At 31.8% G+C, this 25,668-nt stretch overlaps 3 protein-coding genes and 1 pseudogene across 3 annotated transcripts; 3 read left to right on the top strand and 1 right to left on the bottom strand.

Annotated features, from left to right (window-relative positions):
* The first annotated feature begins 3,702 nt into the window (after positions 1 to 3,702).
* LOC122592056 lies at positions 3,703 to 4,296 on the top strand. Its single transcript, XM_043764266.1, has one exon. It carries the CDS (start codon positions 3,703 to 3,705, stop codon positions 4,294 to 4,296), a length of 594 nt encoding a protein of 197 aa, XP_043620201.1.
* Positions 4,297 to 10,028: 5,732 nt separating this feature from the next.
* LOC122593239 (mitochondrial-processing peptidase subunit alpha-like) lies at positions 10,029 to 15,299 on the top strand. The gene is made up of 13 exons (XM_043765624.1): positions 10,029 to 10,104; positions 11,544 to 11,783; positions 11,854 to 12,150; positions 12,235 to 12,402; positions 12,928 to 13,095; positions 13,195 to 13,275; positions 13,385 to 13,451; positions 13,610 to 13,707; positions 13,779 to 13,851; positions 14,378 to 14,448; positions 14,533 to 14,582; positions 14,872 to 14,984; positions 15,069 to 15,299. Exons 1-13 carry the CDS (start codon positions 10,066 to 10,068, stop codon positions 15,113 to 15,115), a joined length of 1,512 nt encoding a protein of 503 aa, XP_043621559.1. The 5' UTR covers positions 10,029 to 10,065; the 3' UTR covers positions 15,116 to 15,299.
* A 1,751-nt stretch (positions 15,300 to 17,050) lies between these two features.
* Positions 17,051 to 19,245, bottom strand: LOC122591268 (phosphatidylglycerophosphate phosphatase PTPMT2-like). Its single transcript, XM_043763506.1, has 6 exons — positions 18,835 to 19,245; positions 18,246 to 18,368; positions 18,068 to 18,161; positions 17,898 to 17,980; positions 17,689 to 17,778; positions 17,051 to 17,482 (listed from the first exon to the last, which is right to left on the bottom strand). The coding sequence occupies exons 1-6, from the start codon at positions 19,018 to 19,020 to the stop codon at positions 17,231 to 17,233; spliced, it is 828 nt and encodes a 275-aa protein (XP_043619441.1). The 5' UTR covers positions 19,021 to 19,245; the 3' UTR covers positions 17,051 to 17,230.
* Positions 19,246 to 20,835: 1,590 nt separating this feature from the next.
* LOC122592055 lies at positions 20,836 to 25,585 on the top strand (annotated as a pseudogene).
* The last annotated feature ends 83 nt before the right edge of the window (positions 25,586 to 25,668 follow it).

The raw sequence follows: 25,668 nt of genomic DNA, 5'->3' as shown, positions 1-25,668 counted from the left end.
GGGAAGAAGGACAATAATAAATAACTAAATAATACAAAAATTGAAAGGCAGTTTCCAGGGCTTGTAGCATTTGGGAATAACAATTTTTGTGTCAATTGTTTAAACAAGTCCTTCAATTTAAACAGGTATCTTTTTTAGCCACTTTGAAATGTACGGCTATACTTAATACAGTAGTAGAATTATTTTTTTAAAAACAAACGAGCAGGTTACCCGTACAATGCGGCGGCGGTAACAGCGACGACGGTATAGTGGGGTTGGTGACGCATGGTGATGACATCGACAATTGGTGTCGAGTGGTGTAAGTTGATGTTAAGATAATAAAACTATTTTATAAGATAAGGACTTAGAATGTAAATTAACAAGATAATGGCTTAGGATGTAAATTAATTCATTAAGGGCAAATTTGGTAATTTATAAAAACCCTTCCATGGTGGGGTGTTTATTAATAACATTTTAGTAATTTCGCATATGACATTTTGCTAACACTTTTCATTTTGAGGGGGGTGTATAATCTTTAATAAGGAGTATAGATATTCTAACTGATACTTTTGAATCATATATAGGGAAATGATTAAATCTTAAATACAATAACTTATAAATCCTTTTAACTTTTAGATGAGAACATGTGGAAAAATCAGGAAAGGAGGTTAATAAAGAGAACGAATGGTATCCACATTTCACCATCTAAAGTTATTGAAAGGATTTTTAGGCTAATTTTTTAGAAGAAGAAATCATTTTCCTTATATAAATGTGCGAGATAGGACTTAATACTTTCAAAACCCAACCACACTTCTCAATAATCCATCCCTATAAATACAACAAGTGAGACTTGAATTCTAATACATTATCTCAAAATCAAAGATCTTAACAATGTGTTGTCAATCCCGTTATTATGTCTATTGATTCATTTTGTATGAATATAAAAATACACAAAATAAGAATAGATATAAATGTTGGCGACCAATCATGACAATCTATTTATCGTTCAAAATTATATGTATATGAATTTTGGATATGATAGCAAATTTGTTGTCTACGCTAAAACTTAACGACAACTTAATTATTCTGGATATTATTATGTATCCAAGCTCATTTTCATAAACAAAAATAAGCGACCTTAAATGTTCTGACCATTAGGGTTGTCACCCTAACGCACTAAATAATCTTAAAATATGTATAAAAAAATTAAGATATTAATTGAAACTATTCATCTATGAATGTAACATGAATGTGACATCAGAAAGAAGTGATTTTCTTCTTTGGCAAGACTATATGTATGTGTATGGTAAGTTGATCGATCGTTGAGGCGTATTACACCTTGTATATACTTTCTTTCAAACCACAACCAAGAATGGAGATGAGAAATGCATAAATGAAGAGAGGGTCCACACAAAATTGAGGGGCTCGTGTGTCATTAACCCTAAATATAGGGCAAGTGTACGATAATGAACACCCATAGGAATAATCGATACTGAAACTAAAAAGCCCCACGTAATAACACCACTGTCAAAATGACTATTCCTTTCATGGAAAAATTGATATTTATATATCCTATCAAGAAAATGTTTCTAGTTACATATTCTCCTCCTATCCTATATAGTATATACCTTCATACTACTAACTTATTTCTTTAGTGATCATGAATGCTTGCAACTAAGAGGTAAATTGCAAAATTAAAAGATTTACTACCAATCATCAATAAATAAATTGATATATGAAAAAAATATAAGGCATTATATTCAAATTTTGATGTGATCAAAATGCTCCTAAAATTGGAGATAAGGATTTTTCCATATATAAGTTTCTTATAACGAGCATAGTGTTCACGTGTTGCGATGACTAAAAGGTGGGGACAATATAAAAGAGAGGTTATTGTGAAGATCGAGAGAGGCGGTGGAGAAGGAAGGTGGCGGCGGAAGGTGATAAAAGGTTAATGAAAGTGTGTTATTATTAGAGATAATGGGAAAAAGGAAGGTATATAAGGGTTTATGTTTAAGTAAGAATATTTTGAGAATAAAAAATATACTTAATCTCTTAATTCTAGTTCTTTTTATAAGAGATTATAAAAAATGAAGTAATTTTCCTTTAAAAAAAATCCAAGATTTAGTTTTGTTTTGTTAAGGAAAAAAGATATTTGTATAGACATATCAATATCAATTATTTGTTTTACTGAAACAAGAGACATATAAAAATATTTATTTTATTGTACATAGATACATATATATTTGTACACATGAACAGTTTGATGCATATTTAGTTCCATTAAAATAAGACTAAAGAGATTACTAGATTTAATTTAAGTTAAGTTTAAAAAAAATTGGACTTTTCAAGCAAGAAATTCTCCAAAACTTATTAATTTTTTATTAAGTACTAGTTCTATGCTTGTTTCAAATACAAAGTTTATGTATGACATATTCAAGCTATGATAAATTATTAAATGTGTAATTTTCAATGTATAAAACACATGTAAAATCAAATTAAAAGAATATATTTCTAAAATATTAAACACATATACTATATTCATCTTTTTGTAGACACTATTTGTTTGTATTATATGATTTGACATTTGTTGTTTGTCACCAACTTAAGATACTTTTTGATTTAACTCGAGATAATGCAACGTATAATTATTTGTATTTAAAAATTGGACGGTGTAATTATAAACCAACTTTTTATAAGAAAAAATAGTTAATAATAATTTACATGAGTATTATACAATTTATTTGTTATTCAAGACAATGTATCAATTTGTTGTAAAAAAACAAAATTTTAAACTCAAAATTTTAAAAGTATATATAATGATTGAAAAACAATATTCGAGATTCATTATCGAATTAAAAAGATGGTGTCAAATATATTAATAAATGAAAATTGATGTTTTTAGTAAATTATTGGTTAATAAATTAAAACAAAAGATACATTATTATAGAAATATGTATAAATCCTCGCTAACTTTGCAATTCATATTAAATATTCTGCACAAGATAAAAACTATTTAGTAAAATTAAATATTTTGATTGGTTAATAAGTCGTTGAAGTGACCTTTTTAATATATAGAGAGGTAAACACAAAACATTATAAAAATCAATATTTCGTAAGGAAATTAATTAATATGGATTAATTGAGTCTTATTACATGTTAAATGACTACATAAATTATTTATAAAGTTTTAAATTATATGTTTGAAAAGTTTTCAATTATTTAAATGATAAAAGATTATAAGAAATTATCAAGTTAATGGCTATGAAATGTAATTTATAATACGACCATACGAGTATAATATTAAATATAGTATGCGTATATATACTTTTTATTTATAATTTTATATATTATGAATTGTAGATGGTTCAAAATGAAAAATATACTCTCTTTTTTAACGACAGAAAAATTAAATATACTTATATACATTTCTATTGCAAACTTTATTCCACTATATAAGTTATATCTCTTAAAGTAATTATATAATTACATGGACATAATATAGCAAAAGATATAATCAAAGGTGGTGTTTGTCAATTTTTAACGATATATATTGCGATAATTGCAAATATATCCATATACACTATGTAAATTACAAATATCCCTAATCAAACTTTTAAATAACAAATATACCCACTAAATTATTTAAAAAATACATTTTTATCCAATGTTCATCTCAGCGGAAACAATGACACTTGGGGCTGGGGGCCGAGAGGTGACAAAATGTTCACGGTAGCTGCAGTCAAAAAAAGTTTGCGAAAGGAGGTTAATATGCAGCAGATACAGCAGATTCAGCAGATGAAATGGGTCAGTTGGGTTCCGATTAAAGTGAACATCTTGTTATGGCGCATTGAAATGGACAGAGTGGCGACCCGTTTGGCTTTGGTGAAGAGAAATATACAGATCCAGGATACATCGTGCCCACTGTGCAATGTAGACGCAGAAACGTCTTCACACTTATTTGTTAACTGTGGGTTTTCTTATGGTGTGTGGAGTGCTATTTGGGCTTGGTGCAAATTGTACCCAGTTGGTTTTAACTCGATCAAAGAGATTCTAACATGGATGGAATCGATTCAAATGTCAGTTTGGGGGAAGAAACTTATTCGTGGGATGGTGATGATTACTTGCTGGAGCTTATGGAAAGAACGGAACAACAAAGTTTTCAATGATTCTACTCCTAAGGTGATTGAGGTGGTTGCGAATGTTAAATCTTTGTCTTTTCTATGGTTTAAATATAGATCGAGTAGGTCCGATATTGAGTGGAATGAGTGGGTGAAATACCTGTTGTATTGGTTGTTTGGGCGGGCCTTGTTTTGAGGTCCTGCCTTTTGTTTTGAATGAAGTTTTAGTTCCAAAAAAAAAGAAGGTATATTTGTTATTTAAGAATTTGATTGGGGGTATTTTCAATTTTATTAGTATTTTTGAATATTTATGCAATTGTCCCAATATATATATATATATACTAGGTTTTTTACCCGTACACCGTGAACAAATGAGGTGTGACAAAATAAATATGAAAGTTCATACTAAAAAGTGTGAATTTTTATTTTTACACACTTTTTAGTGTAAAGAAATTTTCATACACTTTTAATTCAATATATTTTTACACACTAAAAAGCGTGACAAAATTTTTAATTTGTTCACACTCACCTAAAAGTGTGAACAAATGCAATATTGTTTGTGGTGTATAGATAAATTAAGTTGGCTAAAAGGTTATAATGTCTAGGTCAATAATTATTAATAATTTGTTTACCGATAAAAATTAATCTAAACTTTAAGTGGTGACACCCTCTATTCATGCATTTGAATTGTAATTCTTGATGATAATTTATTAGTTTGAAGGAAGTTCTTCACAATCTTAAAACCCTTTAAGATAAGTATAACACTTGTTACTTAATAGCATATAAACTTTAAAAAATCAACTGATGTTGTATTGTTGTGATTTTATTATATAAATGATAAAGTGGTGCTAGTTTTTAATTAAAAAGGGTTTTGATAGTTAATATGTCTAATAATCATTGTTAAAAGAAATATACCTAAAAATCAAAAGCTATTTTTGAAAGATTTTTTTATATCTTTATCTAAAACTAATTGCCATTGAAGTTTATGAATTCTTCTCTATAATTTTGTAATATATATATATAGTTTTTATTTAATTGTCAAAAGCATGGTTTTGTATGCAATATATATACCTTACAAATAAAAATATGTATACATATATAAATGTTTGTATGTAGATGATACATTCATATATATGCATAATAGTGGATGAATAAGATTACTAAAAAAATTGAAACTTACAGTAGCAGATTAAAAGGTGGTATATGTCATGATATTTTTCTTTTACATAAAAGTGTAAAGTTACAATCTCTTCAATTAAATTGATGAACTATGGTAATATATTTATTTATAGGCTTATAGCCATATAGTTATTCACATACGGGATTTTGGAAGAAATTTTGTATGAGATTAGACATTTTTTAAAAATCTTTTATGTATAGCTATTAATTAATATTTATATGGGTTTTGATTTACTTTCTCAACGGGGTTTTTATATATGCATGAAATATTTATTATTTAGACATATATTAAGTATGTATTGTAAAAAAAATATGAAGATGACACATAAGATTAAATCCTATGTGGCATATTTTTAGATTAACTTTAAATTTGAAGCTATTTTAGAAGGCTAGGATTCCTACTTTTTAATATATATATATATATATATATATATTAACTTTTGGAAAGTCAAATACTATCCGTTTTGGGTATCAAAGTGCAACGATTATTGATCTTGGGTGCAAAATATGTGGAATCTTCTCGTGGTCATGCAGTATATCCAATTTTTTATATTCCATTTCTTTATAACACGGTAACACCCATGAGTATGTGATTTTTAATAAATTATTATAATTATGCATGATTCATGATCTCCATCCATTTAAAAAGTGTTTATTCGTACGTAGCAAGCCCCACGGGCAACTTGTTGAGGTCACAACACACGGGAATCACCAAAAAAGCTATACAATTATCGTTTCATCATTTACATAATCTACCCTTCATGTTGGAGTATGTTAAAATAAAAATCTTCTAGCTCTGAAAAGCTGCAAAAGTTGCCCTAACTATCTATATAGCGGTAAAAAAATGTTCATAAAATCACTACAACCTTTTAAGAGTTATGCCTCTTAATTTGAAACGAGATGGGTACCTGCACAATGCGGCGGTGGCGGCAACGGGCGGTGCTAGTGGCGGTGGTGTTAACGATGTGATTATTAATCTTGAAGTAATAGATGTAAATGGTAATGTAGTTATTTTATGGTTAAGAGATGTATATTTTGCAAATAACTTTATTAAAAATATAATAAAGATATTAAGTGAAAATATTTAAATTAATTAATAAATGAGATAGATAGTTTGGAAAAATATGGGTGTAAAATAGTTTAAGAATATATTAGATAGATTTAGTGTGTGAGTTAAGAATGTGTTAAAAATTAAGGTTAGTTTGTTTATTAATATAATATAGATATAGATTTAGGAATAAAGGATTTGGTGGTAATGTAAATTAAAAAGGTAAAATAGAGATTTTAAAGGTAGAGTATTTAATTTGGGAAGAAGATAGTTTGTTTATATAGGGAGTATAAATGAGGGGTTAAACAACTATATATATACTACTATACCCACTAAACTAGATTTAGATTCGAACATGGAAGTATCTATATAATGAAGACTTATACAACAAGTTTATTTATATGCAAGAAGACAACATTAACTGGCCTGTCAACAAGATAAACACAACATTTCTTTAAATAATCAAATTATATATCTTCTAAAAAGTAATTTACTATGTACAACTTATTATGCTCACTGTATATTGTGTCTGCTGTACAACTTTTGTTGCATCTTTTACCACTTTCGAACATGGAAGTATCTACATACATCTAACATTCTATAGTATCTAATGTCTTCTCTTTACCTGAACTTATTTCTCTTTACCTGCATATATAGTTTACTCAAAGAAATAGCAGTAACCTACTTCACTCAAAGTATATGTGTATTCTCACCTTTTGTAACATCAGTAAAGTTCTAAAGCTATCAAGTATGTTTATTTCTTTTATATTTTCCATTACAAAATTAGATTTACATTACTTCAAACAAAATACAATTCAAGCATAAATTAATTTTACTGTTCTTCTTTGATAAATTCAAACATCAATTTGTTTTATTGTTCTTTCTTTTTTTATTTCTCAATAAATAAAGTTTTTAATGATTTCTTCTTTTTTAATATAATACTAAAAACCAACTTTGGTTTGTGAGGGAGAGTTGCTGCAGCTAAAAGTACTTTCCCTTTAGCATAAGGTACAAGCCTTTAAAGCATCCAACATAATTAACAGACTTAACGATGGTTAGGTAACAGACTTAACGACTGTTAGGTGACGGACTTAACGACCCTTATTTTTTTATTTTTTTTATTACATAACTTTTACTTTTTAAACTTTCCACCAAATTTTTTTTTTTTTTACATTTCCCCTTTTACCTTTCGTCACATAACTTTTGTTTTTTAAACTTTCAACATACAAACTTTGTTTTTTAGGTATAAAGTTTCTTAACTTTTGTACTTTTTTTCATATAACTTTGTTTTTAAACTTTGCTCTGAAAGTTTTCTTTCATTTTCTTTTACGATATAATTTTTGATTTCTAAATTTTATTACCAAAGTTTCATTTTCTTTACTTTGAACCACAACTTTCATTTTCTTAACTTTTGTCACGCAAATTTTGTTTTTCGGCTTAATGTTTTTGTAACTTTTATCACTAGAGTTATGTTTTTCTCCCGGAGCAACGCCCGGGTAGAAATACTAGTTAAATATAGAAACCATCGCTGGGTAACGGGGTCGACAGAAGTACAGAACCAAAAACTTTTACAAATGGCTGCCATTTATTTGGTGAAAAGTTTAGATTTCTTTTTTAGCTTAAAATGTTGAGAAGTTATACACCTCTACACATTGTGTAGTTACAATATTAGATTATTATATCAATTTAACTGAACTATGTTTAAAGTCTTTGTATCTATATAAAGTATATCAATATCAATTTATTTCATTTATATAAAGGGAATTGTGAAATACAAGATTAGATGCTCTAATTAAGATGGATAAAATAATTATACATTCATCATAAAATTTATGAAATGATCGGCGTTTTGATATAAAAACTATAATTTTTTTATATACATTAACTACAACCATTGAAATTGTATTATTTAATATGTATTATAAAGTCTGCAGATACTGTGCTTTGAATTTTCTCCAAACTCTCTGGATACGTTATCCATCTTAGCTTTACATTTCCAAGTCAACAAACCATTTGATAAGTTCATAATTGTTTAGCTATATACATGTCCTTTTCAGTATATTGACGAAAATAGATATAATTCCCAATGGCGCACGCTTTATTGTAAGTTAGTCAAATATTGTATGAATGAGCACGCTTCAACATTTCGTTGAGGAGAGGCTGCGGATGAAAGTATGCTTCAACCGTCAAAAAATTATGTATTTTCTATAATATCTAGTTTTGAGTAGTACAATAACAATAATAGTATCAATTTCCTCGTGAAGTAAGTATGATGAAGATAAAATATAAAGTCTTAATCATTGTTTGAGATGAAGAGATTAGTTTTTTTCAAAAAAAGCTTTGTTCATAATACAATATTTGACTAAAATATGCGCCGAGGTCATGTGTAACCATAATTTTACCTCATTGACTTTAGAATCCTCATATTTACCAACAAGCAGCATATATGATATATGAATGGTAGTTTAAGAGTTACTGTTCATAGAAAATACTGTTCATGATTCAACTTACTGTAATAAAGGTATATAATACGGATATCCTTTTCGTCATATCGCATTCCTGTCAAAATCACATCGGAAGTATACGACATTATTCACTTCGACTTAATGTATTAAAAAAGTTAGCATGATGAGAACAAAGCATCACATTTTTACATGTATAAATTGATAACCCCAAGTTGGGCGTGAGACAACCCCATATTTATCCCATATTATTATATCTATATTTGAAATAACAAAGCATCACATTTTTACATGTATAAATTGATAATGAATTTAGTAATAGTTGTAGTCTCGTGGATATGTGGCCCTCATCTATATTTATACTACTATATAAAAATTATAACCCATATGTTAAAAGTTTACAAAAATAGAACATGCGAATTGACCAAAATACCTTTAATGAATTAAACCACCATCAACTCTTAATATTAAATTATATTAAAAAAAAGGTAATGGAGGGAACCCTAGCCCCGGTACCTCAATTAGATACCCATCGACCCACCCCGTATGAGCCATATGATGCCGGTAAAATACCTCCATCCTAATCTCCACATGATCTGGGCACCCCGAAGGATTGAACCCACGTATTTAAACTTCACATATGGGTATAGGCTTCGTTGGTAACTGGTACATTAAAGAAATTATTTTTTGTGCCCAGCGAGGATCGAACCTGAGACCTTAAGGTCACAAAGTGTTTACCTTACCACTAAGCTAATTCCTTGTTGGTAATATTAAATTATATTAGTCCATTATATTATAGAATATTTCTATTAACCCCTTTAAATCAAATATCTTTATCTACACCAATAGATGCCACTGCCACCATCATCATGACCAGCTCGCCGTCGCATTACGCGGGTACCATGCTCGTTGTAATCAACCTTTATATGTCAAAAACTCAACAAGGTAGTAGAACTATTTTATGAAATCCAATTTTAATAAATCAGCAGCAGCCCAGTTACAATAGCAAACTAAAGTAGTACCCCCAAGCCTACAAAAGAAAGCCCATATCTCACACGTGCCAATGACCCAACCTCTCACACGAGTGAAATTTTCTAACATCAAAATCCATCCTTCTTCGTCAAAGCCCAAATTCGCCACCCCTCACACAAAAACAAACTTTCTCCGGTCTACAAACACACACACACACACACACACACAATCGAAGAGCAAATATATTATTCGATTCATTATATAATATATATAATATATATATATATATATATCATAAATCGTGATGTATCGCGCCGCAGCTTCCAGAATCAGACTCCCCAAGGTCACTATCATGTTTTTCAAATGAATTGATTTTATTTTTGAATAAATAAAACAACTTTATATATGCCCCCGATCACATGACCTATTTGATTTGTATTTATATGTTTTTATCAGCTAATATTTTCTTCATATTTGTCGATCTATATGTAATCTGTTACTGTATTTGTAAATATTGTTGGGGAAACTAAAAATATTATTTTTTGCTCAAAAATAATTTAATTTTATTTGGGTGAAATTAATATTGAGATTTCTTGGAATAATTGTTTGGAAAGGTAGAATCTTTATTTATATGGGCACTGAATGTTTAAAGTGTAGATACAAAGATCATAATTGAATCGAGATGAGGTTAAATCTGTAAAATTCTATCATTGTATTTTGATTATGGGCTAAAAATGCAATCAAAGCGTTGTTTCAGGGAGCTTTTTTGTGTGTTGTATGGCTAAAGTTTATAGCTTTTAAGCTATGCAGCTTCCTTAGATGTTTTGATAGGCATATTTTGGTTAGCTTATTAGCGATTTTTTACGAGGAACTAGGCCAATACTTCAATAAGCTTAACAAGCTTCATTTTTTGTGCTTGTTAAGGATACCATCAGCAATAAACCCAAAAAGAAGCAAGAAAGTGTTTTTCTAACTTTTATTAACCATTACCTATTAATGCTAATAATTTGATGGGATAGAGGGGTGACTAAAATGATTAAAAGAGATTTACTTTTTGTATGAGCTGCTTAAAAGAATGGAACTTGATTGATTTTTAATGTCATTTGAAATGATATCATTTTTAATGTCAGTTGAAGTTGGACTATAATATGACAGTCATTTGTAGAGTTGACTCACAAATAGTAGATCGATTTTAAGCTTGCAAGTTCATGTTGAGAGTACAAGAAGATGCTTAAATAAAGTAGTAAGCGACTCTGGGTACTATGTAGGAGAGGTATTCGGCTTCATCAAACACAATGTTATACGGGGTTTTAAACTACTTCTTGAGTATCTGTCAAAAAGTGCATCTCAAATTAGAGACAGGATAGGAACTTCTAATCAAGTGTGCTTGTTCTCATTAGATTGGACCGAAGACTAATCCTGGGGTGTTTTATTCGGTTGGGGTTCTTAGCTATACCCGACCCGTCTCATGAAATAGCGTTATTTGCTGTTGCTCCTTAGAGTGATCTCTTTACTATTCCTGATTATCATTCATTATTGGTTATTGATGTTGCTGTTTACGGCTCACAAAATTCATTTTTTCTAGTGATGGATGTCATAGTGATCGTGTTACTTCCATCACTCAATACACCTAACCTTTAAGATATAGGAGTGGCAAATATTTTAAGTGACCTTTCTCCCCAGAAACATGTCACAGCTCATTCATTATCTAAATAAAGCTTGTATTATTTATCACTCTGCTTTGTAATCAAAAGAACCATGCTGATTTAAGATCTTTAATAGGGTCAAGCCAGAAGCAGGTTTCTGACCAGGTTTGCAAGTTCTAGTGCGGTTGCAGCGCAATCAACTTCGGGGGGTATCTTTAGCTGGTTTACAGGAGGAAGCTCTTCAAGCCTCCCTCCTTTGGACTTTCCACTCAAGGGTATTGAACTCCCGTCTTCTCTACCCGACCATGTTGAAACTGGAAAGACGATCATAACAACCCTCTCAAACGGAGTCAGAATTGCCTCTGAAAGTTCACCAGTAAGGGATTTTCCACCTTAACGTATATCAGTTGATGATTTGATTATAACTGTTTGCATTATATGAACAGAACCCTGCAGCTTCTATTGGTTTGTATGTGAATTCTGGCTCTATTTATGAAACACCGGCTTCATTTGGGGCTACACATCTTCTAGAACGCATGGCTTTTAAAAGCACAGCTAATCGAAGCCATCTGCGATTGGTAAGGGAAGTGGAGGCTGTTGGTGGCAATGTGGCAGCCTCAGCTTCTAGGGAGCAAATGAGTTACTCCTTTGATGCCCTCAAGACCTATGTTCCTCAAATGGTAGAACTTCTGGTTGACTCTGCAAGAAATCAAGTTTTCTTGGACTGGGAGGTCAAGGAGCAGGTCTTTCCATAATTCCCTTCCTTTTCAATGGTCTTCTCTTTTGGGTCTTGGATGTTTTCTGAAAGTGATCTTATATTATTGCAGATCCAGAAAGTGAAAGCCGAGATCAGTGAATATGGCAACAACCCAGAGGGCTTGCTGTTAGAGGCAGTTCATTCAGCTGGATATTCTGGTGCACTAGGCAATGCTCTGATTGCCTCAGAAGCCTCACTTAATAGATTAGACAGTTCCATATTGGAAGAATTCGTTGCTGTAAGTCTTGGGTGTGTTATCTCTTGTATGTTGCGTAGAAGTGGCAAAATATGTGTGCCAGATGGGTTGGGTAACAGGTCAAGATATGTTCTGGTCAAATTGGGTTGGGCGACTAATATCAACCTACAATCACCTTTTTTGTCATTTCTTTTTTTTTTTAGATTAGATAAATAGTGAATTCTCGAAATATGATTAAAAAATTGTATTGTTAAAAATTACAGTAAAATAATCCTCCAGTTATTGAATTAGAAAGATTTAGGAGGTCTTAAGTGTCTTAACTCTTATGCATTGTGAATACATGCTTTACATTTGACTTGCTCAATGTTTTTTATTATGCCAATCTTTTCAATGTTTGCTTATTTGACCCATGAGAGCAAGGTGTAACCCAGTATCACCTATTTATCCATAAATGGTTCTAACTTTTAACATAGCATTGCGTGTATTCTTTCATGATAATCTTCATTAGTCCTGGATTTTTTAATTTTATTTTTTGTATTTAAAGTTGTTCATGTTTGAAAACTGTAGGCAAACTATACTGCTCCTCGAATAGTTCTTGCCGCTTCAGGTGTTGAACATGAGGAACTGTTGAAATATGCAGAACCTCTTCTCTCTGATTTACCAGGTGGTGCTCATATTGAGGAGCCAAAATCCGTTTATGTTGGTGGTGATCATCGTGTTATGGCTGATACAGGGGTGTGTTTTGTAAATTGTCTCTTACAATAGTTTCCACTTAATGATTTTATTTTTGTTTTGCCTTTCTAATGGATTTGCAATATTACTGTTGCTGTTCAGAGAACCAGTTTTGCTCTTGCATTTGAACTTCCTGGTGGTTGGCTCAAGGAGAAGGATGCCATGACTTTGACTGTTCTTCAGGTGAGACTTGAGAGTGAGTCTTGGCAGCATGTAGATTCTAGCTATTTTGTCTCATTGTTTTTTTTCATGAACTTGCTTGGATGTCTATGATAAGTATGCTTTATTGCAGATTCTAATGGGAGGCGGTGGATCTTTTTCAGCTGGCGGTCCTGGAAAAGGGATGTACTCACGCCTTTGTAAGTTTTACTGCTCTTTAGTCAAAATACTTATTAGTGCACATGATTCAAAACTTCCCTGCTATGATGGTTCTGGTGACAGTTATTCCTAACAGTTGGTTTGTATATATTATTTGTGCTTATGTTCGGCCTTCATTCTCTATTATTGTGGTGAGCAGATCTTCGAGTTCTGAATGAGTACCCGGAAATTCAGTCATTTTCCGCATTTACTTCAGTCTACGCCAACAGTGGCATTTTCGGAATCCAAGCTACCACTGTAAGATATCTTTTATGGTTCAAATTACTTATCTTATGTGTTAATGTAATATATTGATCACATTGCTACAGATTCCCGAGTTTGCACCCAAAGCATTAGATATAGCTGCTAAAGAGCTAATTGCAGTCGCCACAACTGGGGAAGGTGTGCCTTTCTACTTATTTGCCTATTATTTGTGCTATCTTATGCGGCTTTTACTGAGTATTGGGTCACCACTACCCACAAATACTTGTACATTGCTGATGCTAGCTAATATAGATTTGGTCAAAGTCATTTGAATGAGCGATTTGGTCACTTATCCCAAATGAGTCGATAGAGAAAGAAAAATAGTTGGGATGAAATGAGAAAGCTTAGGTTAGAATTTTTCAAAGTCTTTTTTTAATGCATAAAATCTCATGAATCGTCTTTTCTTTATTGTGACTTTATTGTATTTGTAATGAAAACTTTATTGCCAACTTTTAAGTAAAGTTTGAGTAAAAAAAGTGTTTAAATGGCTACCTAAGCCTAAATGTCTTGTTTTTACCTTTACTAAAAGTGAACCTTTTCAACTAGGACCAGCCTAGCCCGTTTGTATTTGTACTAAAAACAATTTAATTTGAATTTGTTCTCCAACCTGGTGACTAGCTAATCATGTCACCTCTAGCTATCTAAAGATCACATTTGTTTTCAGCCAACCAGGTACAGCTGGATCGTGCCAAACAGTCTACCAAGTCTGCTATTCTAATGAACTTGGAATCAAGAGTATGTAATATGACTGATTACTAGCCATTTAAACTGCATGAATGCTTATTTATAATGATAATATGATTTCTGTGTATATTGAAGATGGTTGGTTCAGAAGATATTGGCAGACAGATATTGACATACGGAGAGAGGTATGGTGTCTTATACTGTTGATCTGTCTGAGTGGTTACCATTTTAATCTGGCCTGGCCGCCAGAAAATCTGTTAACTCACCATCTGTTGAAAGTGATCTGTGTCAGATCTAAATCCAAAGTCAGTAGGCAAAATTTTATGGTCATAGATCAGTTAAACTATTTATTGAAGTCATCAATGATGATTTTTTCTATCTATTATATTAATATGCATTTCTAGTCTCCTTCAGTTATGCTGTATTTTGATTTGACGTGGTCAATACTTCTTGATTTTTAAACATCGTGAACAGGAAACCTGTCGAGTTTTACTTGAAAGCAATTGATGAAGTAACAGCTAAGGATATTGCTTCTATTGCACAAAAGCTTCTATCTTCTCCACTCACAATGGCTTCTCACGGAGATGGTAATATCTGCTTTTTGGTTTTTCTGTTATTTGTTTCACCTGTAGGACATGTACTTATATTATTAACCTATTTTTTTCTGGCAGTTATAAATGTACCAACCTACGACTCGGTTAGCAGCAAATTTCGTTAAACTGTAAGGTTTGCTTTTACTTCAAAGCGACAAAATCCGAGTGGATGTTGCTTGTTATTGTTATTTTTAGATAGAAACAATAATTTGAGGCAATGCCGTTGCAACCCAACATTTTTGACTGTATTATTTCATGTATTTTATTTTTGTTGAAGTTGGTGCAATGGACTTCAAACTGCTTTTCATACTCTGGTGGTGCGACTTGCAACTGTTTTTGTATGAGAAATTTCTTAGTTTCTGGATGTTACAGACTTACAGTACTTCCAGTTGCTGCAAAAGTTTCTTGTCGGTATTCAAAAACATGTCCTGCTTATTAGAAGAAAAAAATATATTATTTATAAAAATTAATAAAATCAAACATAATGTTAGAACTTGTATCAACGTGACACCTTCGTCTGAACTGATTGTAAAGTTACAATTCCGATTATGGACACTTCGTCTGAACTGATCGTAAAGGTACAATTCCGATTATAAAACTTGATGCTAAAGAAGCATGAATAAGTAGAAATTCAACATACCAAGATATCTATCTATATCTATACTCTATTTTAAAACAAACTATCATTTCATCTTTTCAACTTTCTACCTTTAAAATACTTAAAATACCCTGAATTTTTTACACATTTTTAGCTAACACACTAAATCTACCATTATATCCTTAAAATATTTTCTAACCATATTTATCCAAACTATATATCTCCTTTATTCATTAATTTAAATATTTCGGTTTTTATATTTATAATATTCTTAATAAAATTATCTACAAAAGATACATCCCTTAACCATAAAATAACTACATTACCATTTATATCAATTACACTACATCTTACCATCACTGCCACCATCACCACCTGTTGCCGCCACCGTCGTCGCATTGCGCAAGTACCCATCTCGTTATAACTATAAGAGTAGCTTGAGACTCTCCTAGCTCTCTTCTTTTTTGTAGACTTTTTTTATTTTTTATTTTCTCATTTAATAGATAATTATTATTTAAAACTTTATCATAAATCATTTATATCAAAACAAATTTTTTAAAATTTTAAAGATATATAATATCCTTAAAATTTTCACAATAAGTTATTATTATGTATATACAACCTAAAATTTTACCAATCATTCCCATTCGTAATATTATTCTCCTTCCCATCTTTAATAAAAAACAAATTCAATTTCAGGAAATTTCTCAAAAAAAAAAAAAACTTATGGATTTTTTTATATCACTTTAGTTTTATTTTGGATATTGTTCATGTTTATTATTTGATTAATTGTAATGTTATTGTTATTTTTCACATCTTTTTTATTTAATTTATTGTTAATTGTAGTTTGATTATGACATATACATAAGTGTTTATTCTTTTACATTTGTTTTGTTCACGTTTTCTTATTTTTCACCTGTTTTGTTATATATATAGGGAAAAGTGAGTATAAGATTGTCCTCCATCTAAGCTTAGATGAGGAACCCCCACATACAAATATTTTAATATTTATTTGAACTTTAAATAAATACATGACCCCTATGATTTTTATGATTAAAAAAACCAAATGTGAAGAGTTCCCTATCTAAACTTAGATAGGGAACAACCCCTCTCTCTCTCTCTCTATATATATATATATATATTATCCGTCCATCGGACTAGGACCACCAATATACACACCACCATAAATGGCAATCACTTGTAGAAAATCATGACATGGCTAAAAACAATCTACAACTTTGTAAGAAAGAAGCATCTCCATAATAAGTTTATATATGTAGGTGTGGTTATAGAATTGGCCCTGCGATTATTAGACAAGCTATTGTCGTTCTAACTAAGGAGGGGGTTCCCTAAAGTTATCCCAACTACTTATCCTTTCCCTTCGATGCAAATTTGAGTGAGAAACATGAATTGACTAAGAGGCCCAACTACACATGCAAAACACCACTGATGGAAGCGTGACTCATTACAAACAGAAATTAAATTTTAAAACGACCCAGAAACAAAATATGTACAAAAAGCAGTAGCGTTGATAAAATGCGTATATATGCAGACTTTTCTTCCAATTATTATTTCTCATCTCCTGTTTTAACAAGGAGTCATGGACCAAACCGTTTCCTTGATGCTCCAAGGCTACTAAAAACTAACAGGCAGGTGTCTCCGTAAGTTTCAAACTGACTGGACTGGAGACACTTGAAACTTTGAGAGATGCAAAGAGGCATGAAAGTTTTGCTATCATGGGACTCGTTCTTGTGACCCTTGGAACCAGCGCCAATTCTTTGCCTTGTGATGGGCTATGGTATCCTTCCAAATCAGCTTTTGTTATGAGCACAGCATCCCCTGAAGAGGATGATGTTGTTGACCTTGTCCGCCATTGCTTGTATTCTTGAACCGCCTGCATATGATATACAAATGTCAACGTGATAGTATATCTTCACAACATCAAGCCTTTGGCCTAGCGGTATCAGCGAAAGCTCGCAGCCTCAAGTCCCATCAGAGACAAGTGTGCGTGAGTACTTTCGGTTGTTTCAAATGATACAGTGCCAATAAATTTCGCTCTACAGTTTTCAAACAATTTATTGAGACTGGAGGGGAGCTGACCTTCCATTGAGATGGTGCCAAGAGCACTCTAGGCCGTCTAGAACGAACATATTCCAAAGCAGAAGCTGGGGTCATATGCTTGTATTCAACCTGCAAAATGTTAGGACGGACTCATCTATACAAATTCAAAAGTTCAAATAGCTATAGTACTTCATTTAAGGATACAAGTGCCTTGTACAATGCTTATCTACAAAAAGAATGAGGGCTACCAAATAACAAAGAACAATCGTTGTGCTTCTCCCTCTCCCAGCTTTACAGTGCACATATGTGGTTCTACCACGGGTTGCATTCTCTGTAACCAAAACACAACAGCTATATGAATCTAAAGCCACACAAAGATTTCAGAGGAAGTGAAAAAAAGGTAATACACTTCACTCACTGTGAATAAAATTTACAGCACGATCAATATCCACAAATGATGGTGCAAATAGGTAATCTCTGGTAGGAATAACAAGATGGTCTATGCCAAAATCCTGAAACATAAGACATACTCGAGATAAATGAAATGAATTGAAAGAATCCAGCAGAAATAACAAAATGCAACCACGGTGACTTACACGATACAAAGATGTCGGAACCAGAGTTTCATATGGCTCATTAAGAGTGATCACACCACCAACATCAAGCTGTTTCAATCGGGGCACGTCTTTTGGGAATGGAACAGCACCAAGCAGAAGAAACTGTTTAGAATTAAAAAAAAAAAAAAAAGCACACACATTTAGAACAAGTCATGATCATTAACATTACAATTCATATTCCTATATGTCACTTTTTGTTTCAGCTGACCAATATTACCAGCTACAAGCGCCACGTCATCAAGTAAAATGCAACAGCGGTGCCACATAGACGTATCGCCGTCAAACAACCCGGTTAATAAGTTTTCAAATATATATCTTACTTGCATAAATTTGGAACTTTAATAACTGTTAAAAAAAAACAAAAATAAAAGCCAAAAAATGCATTTCTGGTCAACCAAACACACATTCATTCAATTAGATGGTCAAACACTCTTTAACTTACCCAAAAGTTAAGTAAAGTATATACACACAAAAACCATCAATCAATCAATATATACATACAGATATAGATACAAAAATACATACAGATATAATACTTAATTAATAATAAAATAAAAAATAAGAATACCTGATCAACCTGATCCCACCATCTGAATTCAGATTGAATTTTGTTACGGACAACATTATACAAAAGCGTCGGATAAAAGAGAATCCGAGCTCCGGCACCGACTAACACTCGCTTAGCATCAACGGCCACGATCTGGCGGCGATGATCAAAATCTGAATCGGAATCTTCTAAATCAACGATCCTCATGTCACCGATCGTAACCAAATTTCAAACAAATTTAAGACCCTAAATCCCTCAATTAGATAACAAAAAGATGACGTAATAACTGCAGTTGTAATTTCAATACATGAATTTAATACTACAACCACAAATACTGATGATGATTCTTGTTAAAAAAGTGATTGTGTTGTATATATTTTTATTATGGGATTGATTCAAATTCATAGGGGAAATTAAATTAAATGGAATTAATTATTATTTAATTATTGTTGTTGTTGTTGGAATTCGATTGAAAATTTTGGAAAGAAAAAAGAAGAGAGAGAAAGAGAGAAAGAGAGAAAAGAGAGGTAGTGGTTTGGGAGAATAGAAAATTTGGGAAGATGAAAGAAACAAGTACGTGTAGGGCTTGTTAATTACTTAATTACCCATAATATAAATATTATTTTTTCATTGGATTAATGACGGGAGATAGACGTAATCTTATCTTGGTTTTTTAAATTCATATCATCGACATCCTCGAACAGGTCTAAATTCGAAAACTAATAATATCAAAACGTCAAAACTGAAAACGGATAAAACCGATTTATTTCGTTTTTTTTCTCTAAATACTGATTATACTCGTATCATCGGTTTTGTATGCGAAAAAACAAAAAATTGAATCGACACAAATATATTTTAATTTATTTTATATTAAATTTATATCTATTAATCATAGTAAATTGAATATGTTAAGATAACTTTTTATATTTTTAGTGTACAAACCATAAAAAGTTATATTTTTTATATTGAAATACACAACAAAATCAACTTGGTTTATAAAAAACTACACAAATTTTAACAAAATATGTTTTGATAATATAAAACATCTAAACATTTTATTTTCTATATCATATCATATATTTTTCTTAACAACTATATGTTAAATCTATAACTTAATAATATTAAAGCGTTAAGTATTTTAAAAAATGTTAAAAAAACAAAGTCGGGTCGGAAAACCAATCCTAACCGAAACTGAAAACCAACAAAACGAATCGTATCAAAACCAAATCTTAACAGTTTTGGTTTTCAAAACACCGAATGGATCAGTTTGGGTTTTGGTTGTAGGGTAAAGCCTTCCTAAACCGACCAATGCTCACCACTAGTCTAACTCTATACTGTCTCAATATTGCAAAGACATCATAAGACATCTTCGAAATGGTTGATGTAACGTGTTTTCTTGAAAGAAAAAAGTCTTTGCAATATCCAATAGGTTGATATTAGGGGTGAGTATGAATCGGTTTAGTTCGGTTTTCGGCTAAAACCGAAACCATAACCGATCCATTCGGTTTTTAGAAAACCCGATCCATTGGATTCGGTTTTTGTTCGGTTCGGTTTGTCGGTTTTTTGGTTCGGTTTGGATCGGTTTCGGTTTTTGTTCGTTTTTTATTATAATTTTTTTTTAAAACTTTTTTGTTTATTATGTTATAAATTTAATTTTCAGTTGTTAACAAAAAAAAAATTATGATATAGAAATTAAAATATAAAGATTTTTTTTTTATCGACTAATTATATTTTTTAGGTGTTAAAATTGATATAACTTTTATAAAACGAAATGATTTTCTTGTACGTTTTCATCTAAAACATACAAATTATATAGATTTGTATACTAAAAAGACAAAAAGTTTAAATATAATAACATATTTACAAATTATAAGTAATAAGTATAAATGTAATATGATATAAATATTAAATAATTAATATATAATTGATTCGGTTCGGTTCGGTTTTTTGATCGGTTTTTTGGCATATGAAACCGAAACCCGAACCGATCCGTTCGGTTTTTAGAAAACAAAAGCCAAACCAATGGATTTCGTTCGATTTTCGGTTTGTTCGGTTCAATTTTGTCAGTTTTTTTCGGTTTTGGTTTTCCGGTTCGATTTTTGCTCATCCCTAGTTGATATCACTGACGGATCCAAATAGTTATAAGGTATGGGGCCTAGTGTGTCTTTTGTGTTTTTTTTTTCATTTGTCACTGAATTCTTTTGATTATTATATAATTTACAAATGAAGTATATAAATTTATAAACAAGACTAGTCTTCGAAATTTTTTTTTGTTTTTATGTCTACAACAATTTATTAATTAATTGGTATACATATAGTTAGTCTAATAAGCTTGATATGTTGATCGAACATAATTTAATGAATTATATAAACTCTAACCTTATAAATAAGACCGATCATGATTTTTTTTAAAAATTTTTATGTTTACAAATAATTTATTAATTTTCTATACTATATTAATACACAAACTACTTTTTCCTCTTTTTAACTCGTCTTTAAAATATTCAAAATACTTTTAATTTTCAATACATTTTTAACCCACACACTAAATCTACCTAATATATCCTTAAAATATTTTACATCCATATTTATCTAAACTATCTATCTCTTTTATTACTCGTAATTAATTTAAATACTTTCATCTAATTTATTTATAATATTTTTAATAAAATTATTTACAAAAGATATATCTTTTAACCATAAAATAACTACACTACCATTTACGTCAATTACTTTTAGATTAATAACTACATCGTTATCACCACCGCCACTAGCACCACCCGTTACCGCCACCGTATTACACAGGTAACATCTCGTATTGGTATACATGTCGTTAGTCATATAAGCTTGATATGTTGAGGTTAATAGTACTCCCTCAGTCCCTTGTAACAACCTCTTCTTAACACTCACCCGCAACCCCAGCCCTCTGGAGTATATGGGTATGTTTGGTACAAAAGTTTGGAGCTGGGGCTATAGTTAAGGGTTTGAGGTTGGAGCTTGAGGTTGGGGCTAGGGGTTGGGGCTTTTTTTCCAACTCTCTTCCTACGAGCTTTTATTTTAAAGACCTTTTGGGGCTTTTAGGAGTTTTTCGGGGCTAGAGCTTTTGATTTCTTATATATTACCAAACAGGGTTATAATTTTCGAAGAAACTTATTTTTAAAAGCTAAAGGCTTTTAAGCCTTTAAAAACTCCTAAAATCCCCTTGCCAAACAGACACATATGTCAATTAATTAAGAAACTAAAAAACATGTCCAAAATACCTCCCATATGCACACACACATACGCTGCTACCTTTCCCTCTTCCTCCGCCGCTGACGGACCGCCGTCGTGTCTTTTAGTCTCTTGCTTTTATTGAAAAAAAACAGTCTTTTTGAAGGTTTCAAAATCGCATAAGAAAGTTTTTTTTTGCATATTTCTCGACATTTAAGAGTAGACAACGACAAGGTACACATAATATGCTTTCTAAAAACTACTTTACTTATGTAATTTTATTTTATTTATTGTTGTTTGTGTTTATATTTATATCTTTGAGATGAGTTATATATATATATATTTCTGAATTTTGATAATGAATTGAAGAGTGAATTTGTTTGAATTATTTTATTTTATTTTTGTAAGCTCTTAAAACTTGATTATATAGTTTTAGTTTATATTTCTTCATTAATTCATTATTCATTGATACTTGCTTATGAAATAATCTTGTTTCTCCTCATCGAATACCACCTCGTTGACAAAACATATTTTTCATGATATGTACACTATGCAAAAAAAACAAATTTTATACAAAAAGTCACATGGCTCACGTGCACCTCTGCTTGACTGCACACCTCCTCATACTCCTGTTGTCGTTTTTTTCCCCCCTGAAAGTTAGTTTATTGATGTGAATATGTTAGCTACAGTTACTGAACCGTTTGGTGAACCTAGTGTGGTTTTATTTTTATGTGTGAAACTCGTATTTGTTGCATAATGTTTAAAAGCTTAATTGATCGTAAAGTAGAGTGAAAGCCATGAGTAATGATGGTGAAGATCAAGGCGCGGTTTTTCTCAATGAGGATGACATCATTGAAGAAATCAATGTGGACGTAGAGGGTAACGTCAGTGTCCGTCTCTCAATTTACATTCTTCTTTATATTCATTCACATATTACCCAAAGTTTATTTCCGTTGTTTCTCCAGATCTCCCTGATGTAGAAGATGACGCAGATTCTGATCCTGAAACGTTTGGTCTGTCAAGACTTTATAAACATTCACATTTTTATGTTTTTGACTTTCTTCTTATTCACTACTTATATTTGTTCTAATTGCTTTTTCTTTGTCGATTTCAGATGAAGCTGATGATTCGTTGCATATATTCACTGGTCATACGGGTTAAGTATCATTCTAGCCAGTAGGTGACTATGCATAGTTTTACGGAAAAATTGATGTAGCTAACTTCATTTTCAGTTTTTTGGCTATAGGTGAAGTATACACAGTTGCGTGCAGCCCAAATGAAAGTACATTGGTGGCCACAGGTGCAGGGGATGACAAAGGTTTTTTATGGAAGATTAATCAAGGAGATTGGGCTTTTGAATTACAAGGTATGCTGTTTATTTAAAAAAATGGTATCCGGGTGTTCATTATCACTGTTTGGGAGATCGTCACAATCATGTTTCTTGTTTTTTATAGGTCATAAAGATTCTGTATCGTGCGTAGCCTTTAGTTTTGATGGACAATTGGTTGCATCTGGAGGCTTTGATGGGATCATTCAAGTTTGGGACATAATGTCAGGAAATCTCAAATGCACGCTTGATGGACCTGGAGCCAGCATTGAGGTAAACAGCATTTGTAATATTTTATCGTGTCTTTTCTCTTTTCAAAAGTGTAATGTGAACTAAATTGTTATGATTATTCAGTGGGTTAAGTGGCATCCATGAGGACACCTTGTTCTTGCTGCTTCAGAGGATTCCACTGTTTGGATGTGGAATGCTGACAAGAACGCATATCTTAATACATTCTCGGGTCATGCCAGTAGTGTCACTTGCGGAGATTTCACTCCTGATGGTATTTTCTTGTACTCTCTAAAATTAACCGCTGACTCATCTCTTGTGCTTACTGGCTCAAAAGATGGTTCGGTTCACGTTGTGAATATTACAACTGGGAAGGTTTGAATAATTTCATCCATTGTTTTTGTCTTTACTTTGCTTCACTTTTTTCTGTTGGATAACAATGTAGCTCTTTTTGCTGTCTGCCGTCTTTACATCTTAATTATTTCTCTTTACACACAGGTCATCACCTCACTAACCGCACATACAGATTCAGTTGAATGTATCGGGCTCTCAGCTAGGTTTTTCTTTTCCCTTTTTTATCCTGACTACTTTTATAAATTAATCATTAGTAGTATAGTTTATTAACTATATTATTGTCCTTAACGGGCAAAACTTGTGAAGACATGAAGTAATAATCTTGGAAACAGATGCAATGGGTCGAACGGGTCAAGTGTATTGGAATTTATAGTCTATCCAAAGTGTATTTATCTATATCTATACTTTTATACTTATACTTCTATATAAAAATTATAGCCCCATGTTGAAATGTTAAGAAAAATGAGACGTGCGAATTGACCAAACTACCCTTAATGAATTAAATCACCACCAGCCCTTAATTTTAAATTACACCATTAGTCCCTTATATTATAAAATATCTCTACTGCCCCTTTAAATGAAACACGTTTACATTAATTACCTACACCATTTGACGCCGTCACCAACATCACTATCTGTCGCAGCCATCACACTGCCGCCATCGCCGCCACATTGTGCGGGTACGGTGCTATAATTTGTAATGAATAAAACATCTTAAATCAGTTTATTCTAAAATGTGGATGTAGGTTAGTATAAAAATATGTAGTATCTGACACAGTAGTTAGTCAAACGAGTTGCATATATGGACAAAAAGTGTGTTGATACTTGAAGAACCCAACTCCATCCCTACATAAACTTTTTTTTTTTCCTTTTTCTTTTTCTTTCTGATCTGTTTCACAACTATCCCAACCCGTAACGTCTAGTTGCAGCAAGGTATAGAAAGGTCGATCTTTAAACTCATTACTTCTAAAACTTAATTAAGAGGCCTAACAGTTTGTGCTTCGCATTGATTTCAATGGCAGTGCTCCTTGGGCAGCAACAGGAAGCATGGATCAGAAACTTATCATCTGGGATCTACAGCACTCTTTGGCTCGTTGCACATGTGACCATGAGGTACGTTTCCTTCTAAATTCCCTTAGGTTTCCTGCTAAGTTTCATCATCTCAAACTAGAATCATTATACCCTGGATGATGCACGTATCACCTGTTAACAGTTTTTCCGTTATATCTCAGGAAGGTGTGCCATGTCTATCATGGCTAGGTGTTTCTCGCTTTGTAGCCACAGGGTGTGTAGATGGCAAAGTGAGAATCTGGGATAGTCTTTCTGGAGACTGTGTCAAGACCTTCAGGGGGCATACTGATGCCATCCAGTCTCTAGCCATATCATCCGATCGGTGCCACTTAGTGTCAGTCTCCCTTGATGGAACTGCTTGAGTCTTTGAGATTGAAGGATTTCGTTAAATACCGTTTACAACATTCAGTCTAGAAATAGGTCATGCTATGTAAGGCTAAGGCCTATATGGACGGTATGAAATATGAATAGCCGATTTATTTTGCATACCGAGTTTCTTAAAATGTTTCTATACGTTATCTACTCATCGACGTGTATCAGAAAATTCAGAGATAATGACTAATGAACAGTATGCCGACCATAGATATAAATTGTTTGAAATGTCAGGCATTCTTAAATTTACACCTTATCTACCTAAAGATTTGAAATGTCAGTCACGTGAACTT

This window comes from Erigeron canadensis, chromosome 3 (genome assembly GCF_010389155.1).
Source record: "Erigeron canadensis isolate Cc75 chromosome 3, C_canadensis_v1, whole genome shotgun sequence".
In the NCBI taxonomy this organism is placed as follows: domain Eukaryota; kingdom Viridiplantae; phylum Streptophyta; class Magnoliopsida; order Asterales; family Asteraceae; genus Erigeron; species Erigeron canadensis.
Note: the sequence above shows the minus strand (reverse complement) of the source record. Positions and strands in the feature narration are given on the sequence as shown.

Coding starts and splice junctions, on each gene's coding strand:
- LOC122592056 (XM_043764266.1), top strand. CDS start 3,703: ATGTTCACGGTAGCTGCAGTCAAAAAAAGTTTGCGAAAGGAGGTTAAT.
- LOC122593239 (XM_043765624.1), top strand. CDS start 10,066: ATGTATCGCGCCGCAGCTTCCAGAATCAGACTCCCCAAG. Junction 10,105..11,543: donor CCAGAATCAGACTCCCCAAG/GTCACTATCATG, acceptor GATCTTTAATAG/GGTCAAGCCAGAAGCAGGTT. Junction 13,852..14,377: donor AGTCGCCACAACTGGGGAAG/GTGTGCCTTTCT, acceptor ATTTGTTTTCAG/CCAACCAGGTACAGCTGGAT.
- LOC122591268 (XM_043763506.1), bottom strand. CDS start 19,020: ATGAGGATCGTTGATTTAGAAGATTCCGATTCAGATTTTGATCATCGC. Junction 18,162..18,245: donor TTCCGACATCTTTGTATCGT/GTAAGTCACCGT, acceptor CTTATGTTTCAG/GATTTTGGCATAGACCATCT. Junction 17,779..17,897: donor CGATTGTTCTTTGTTATTTG/GTAGCCCTCATT, acceptor AACATTTTGCAG/GTTGAATACAAGCATATGAC.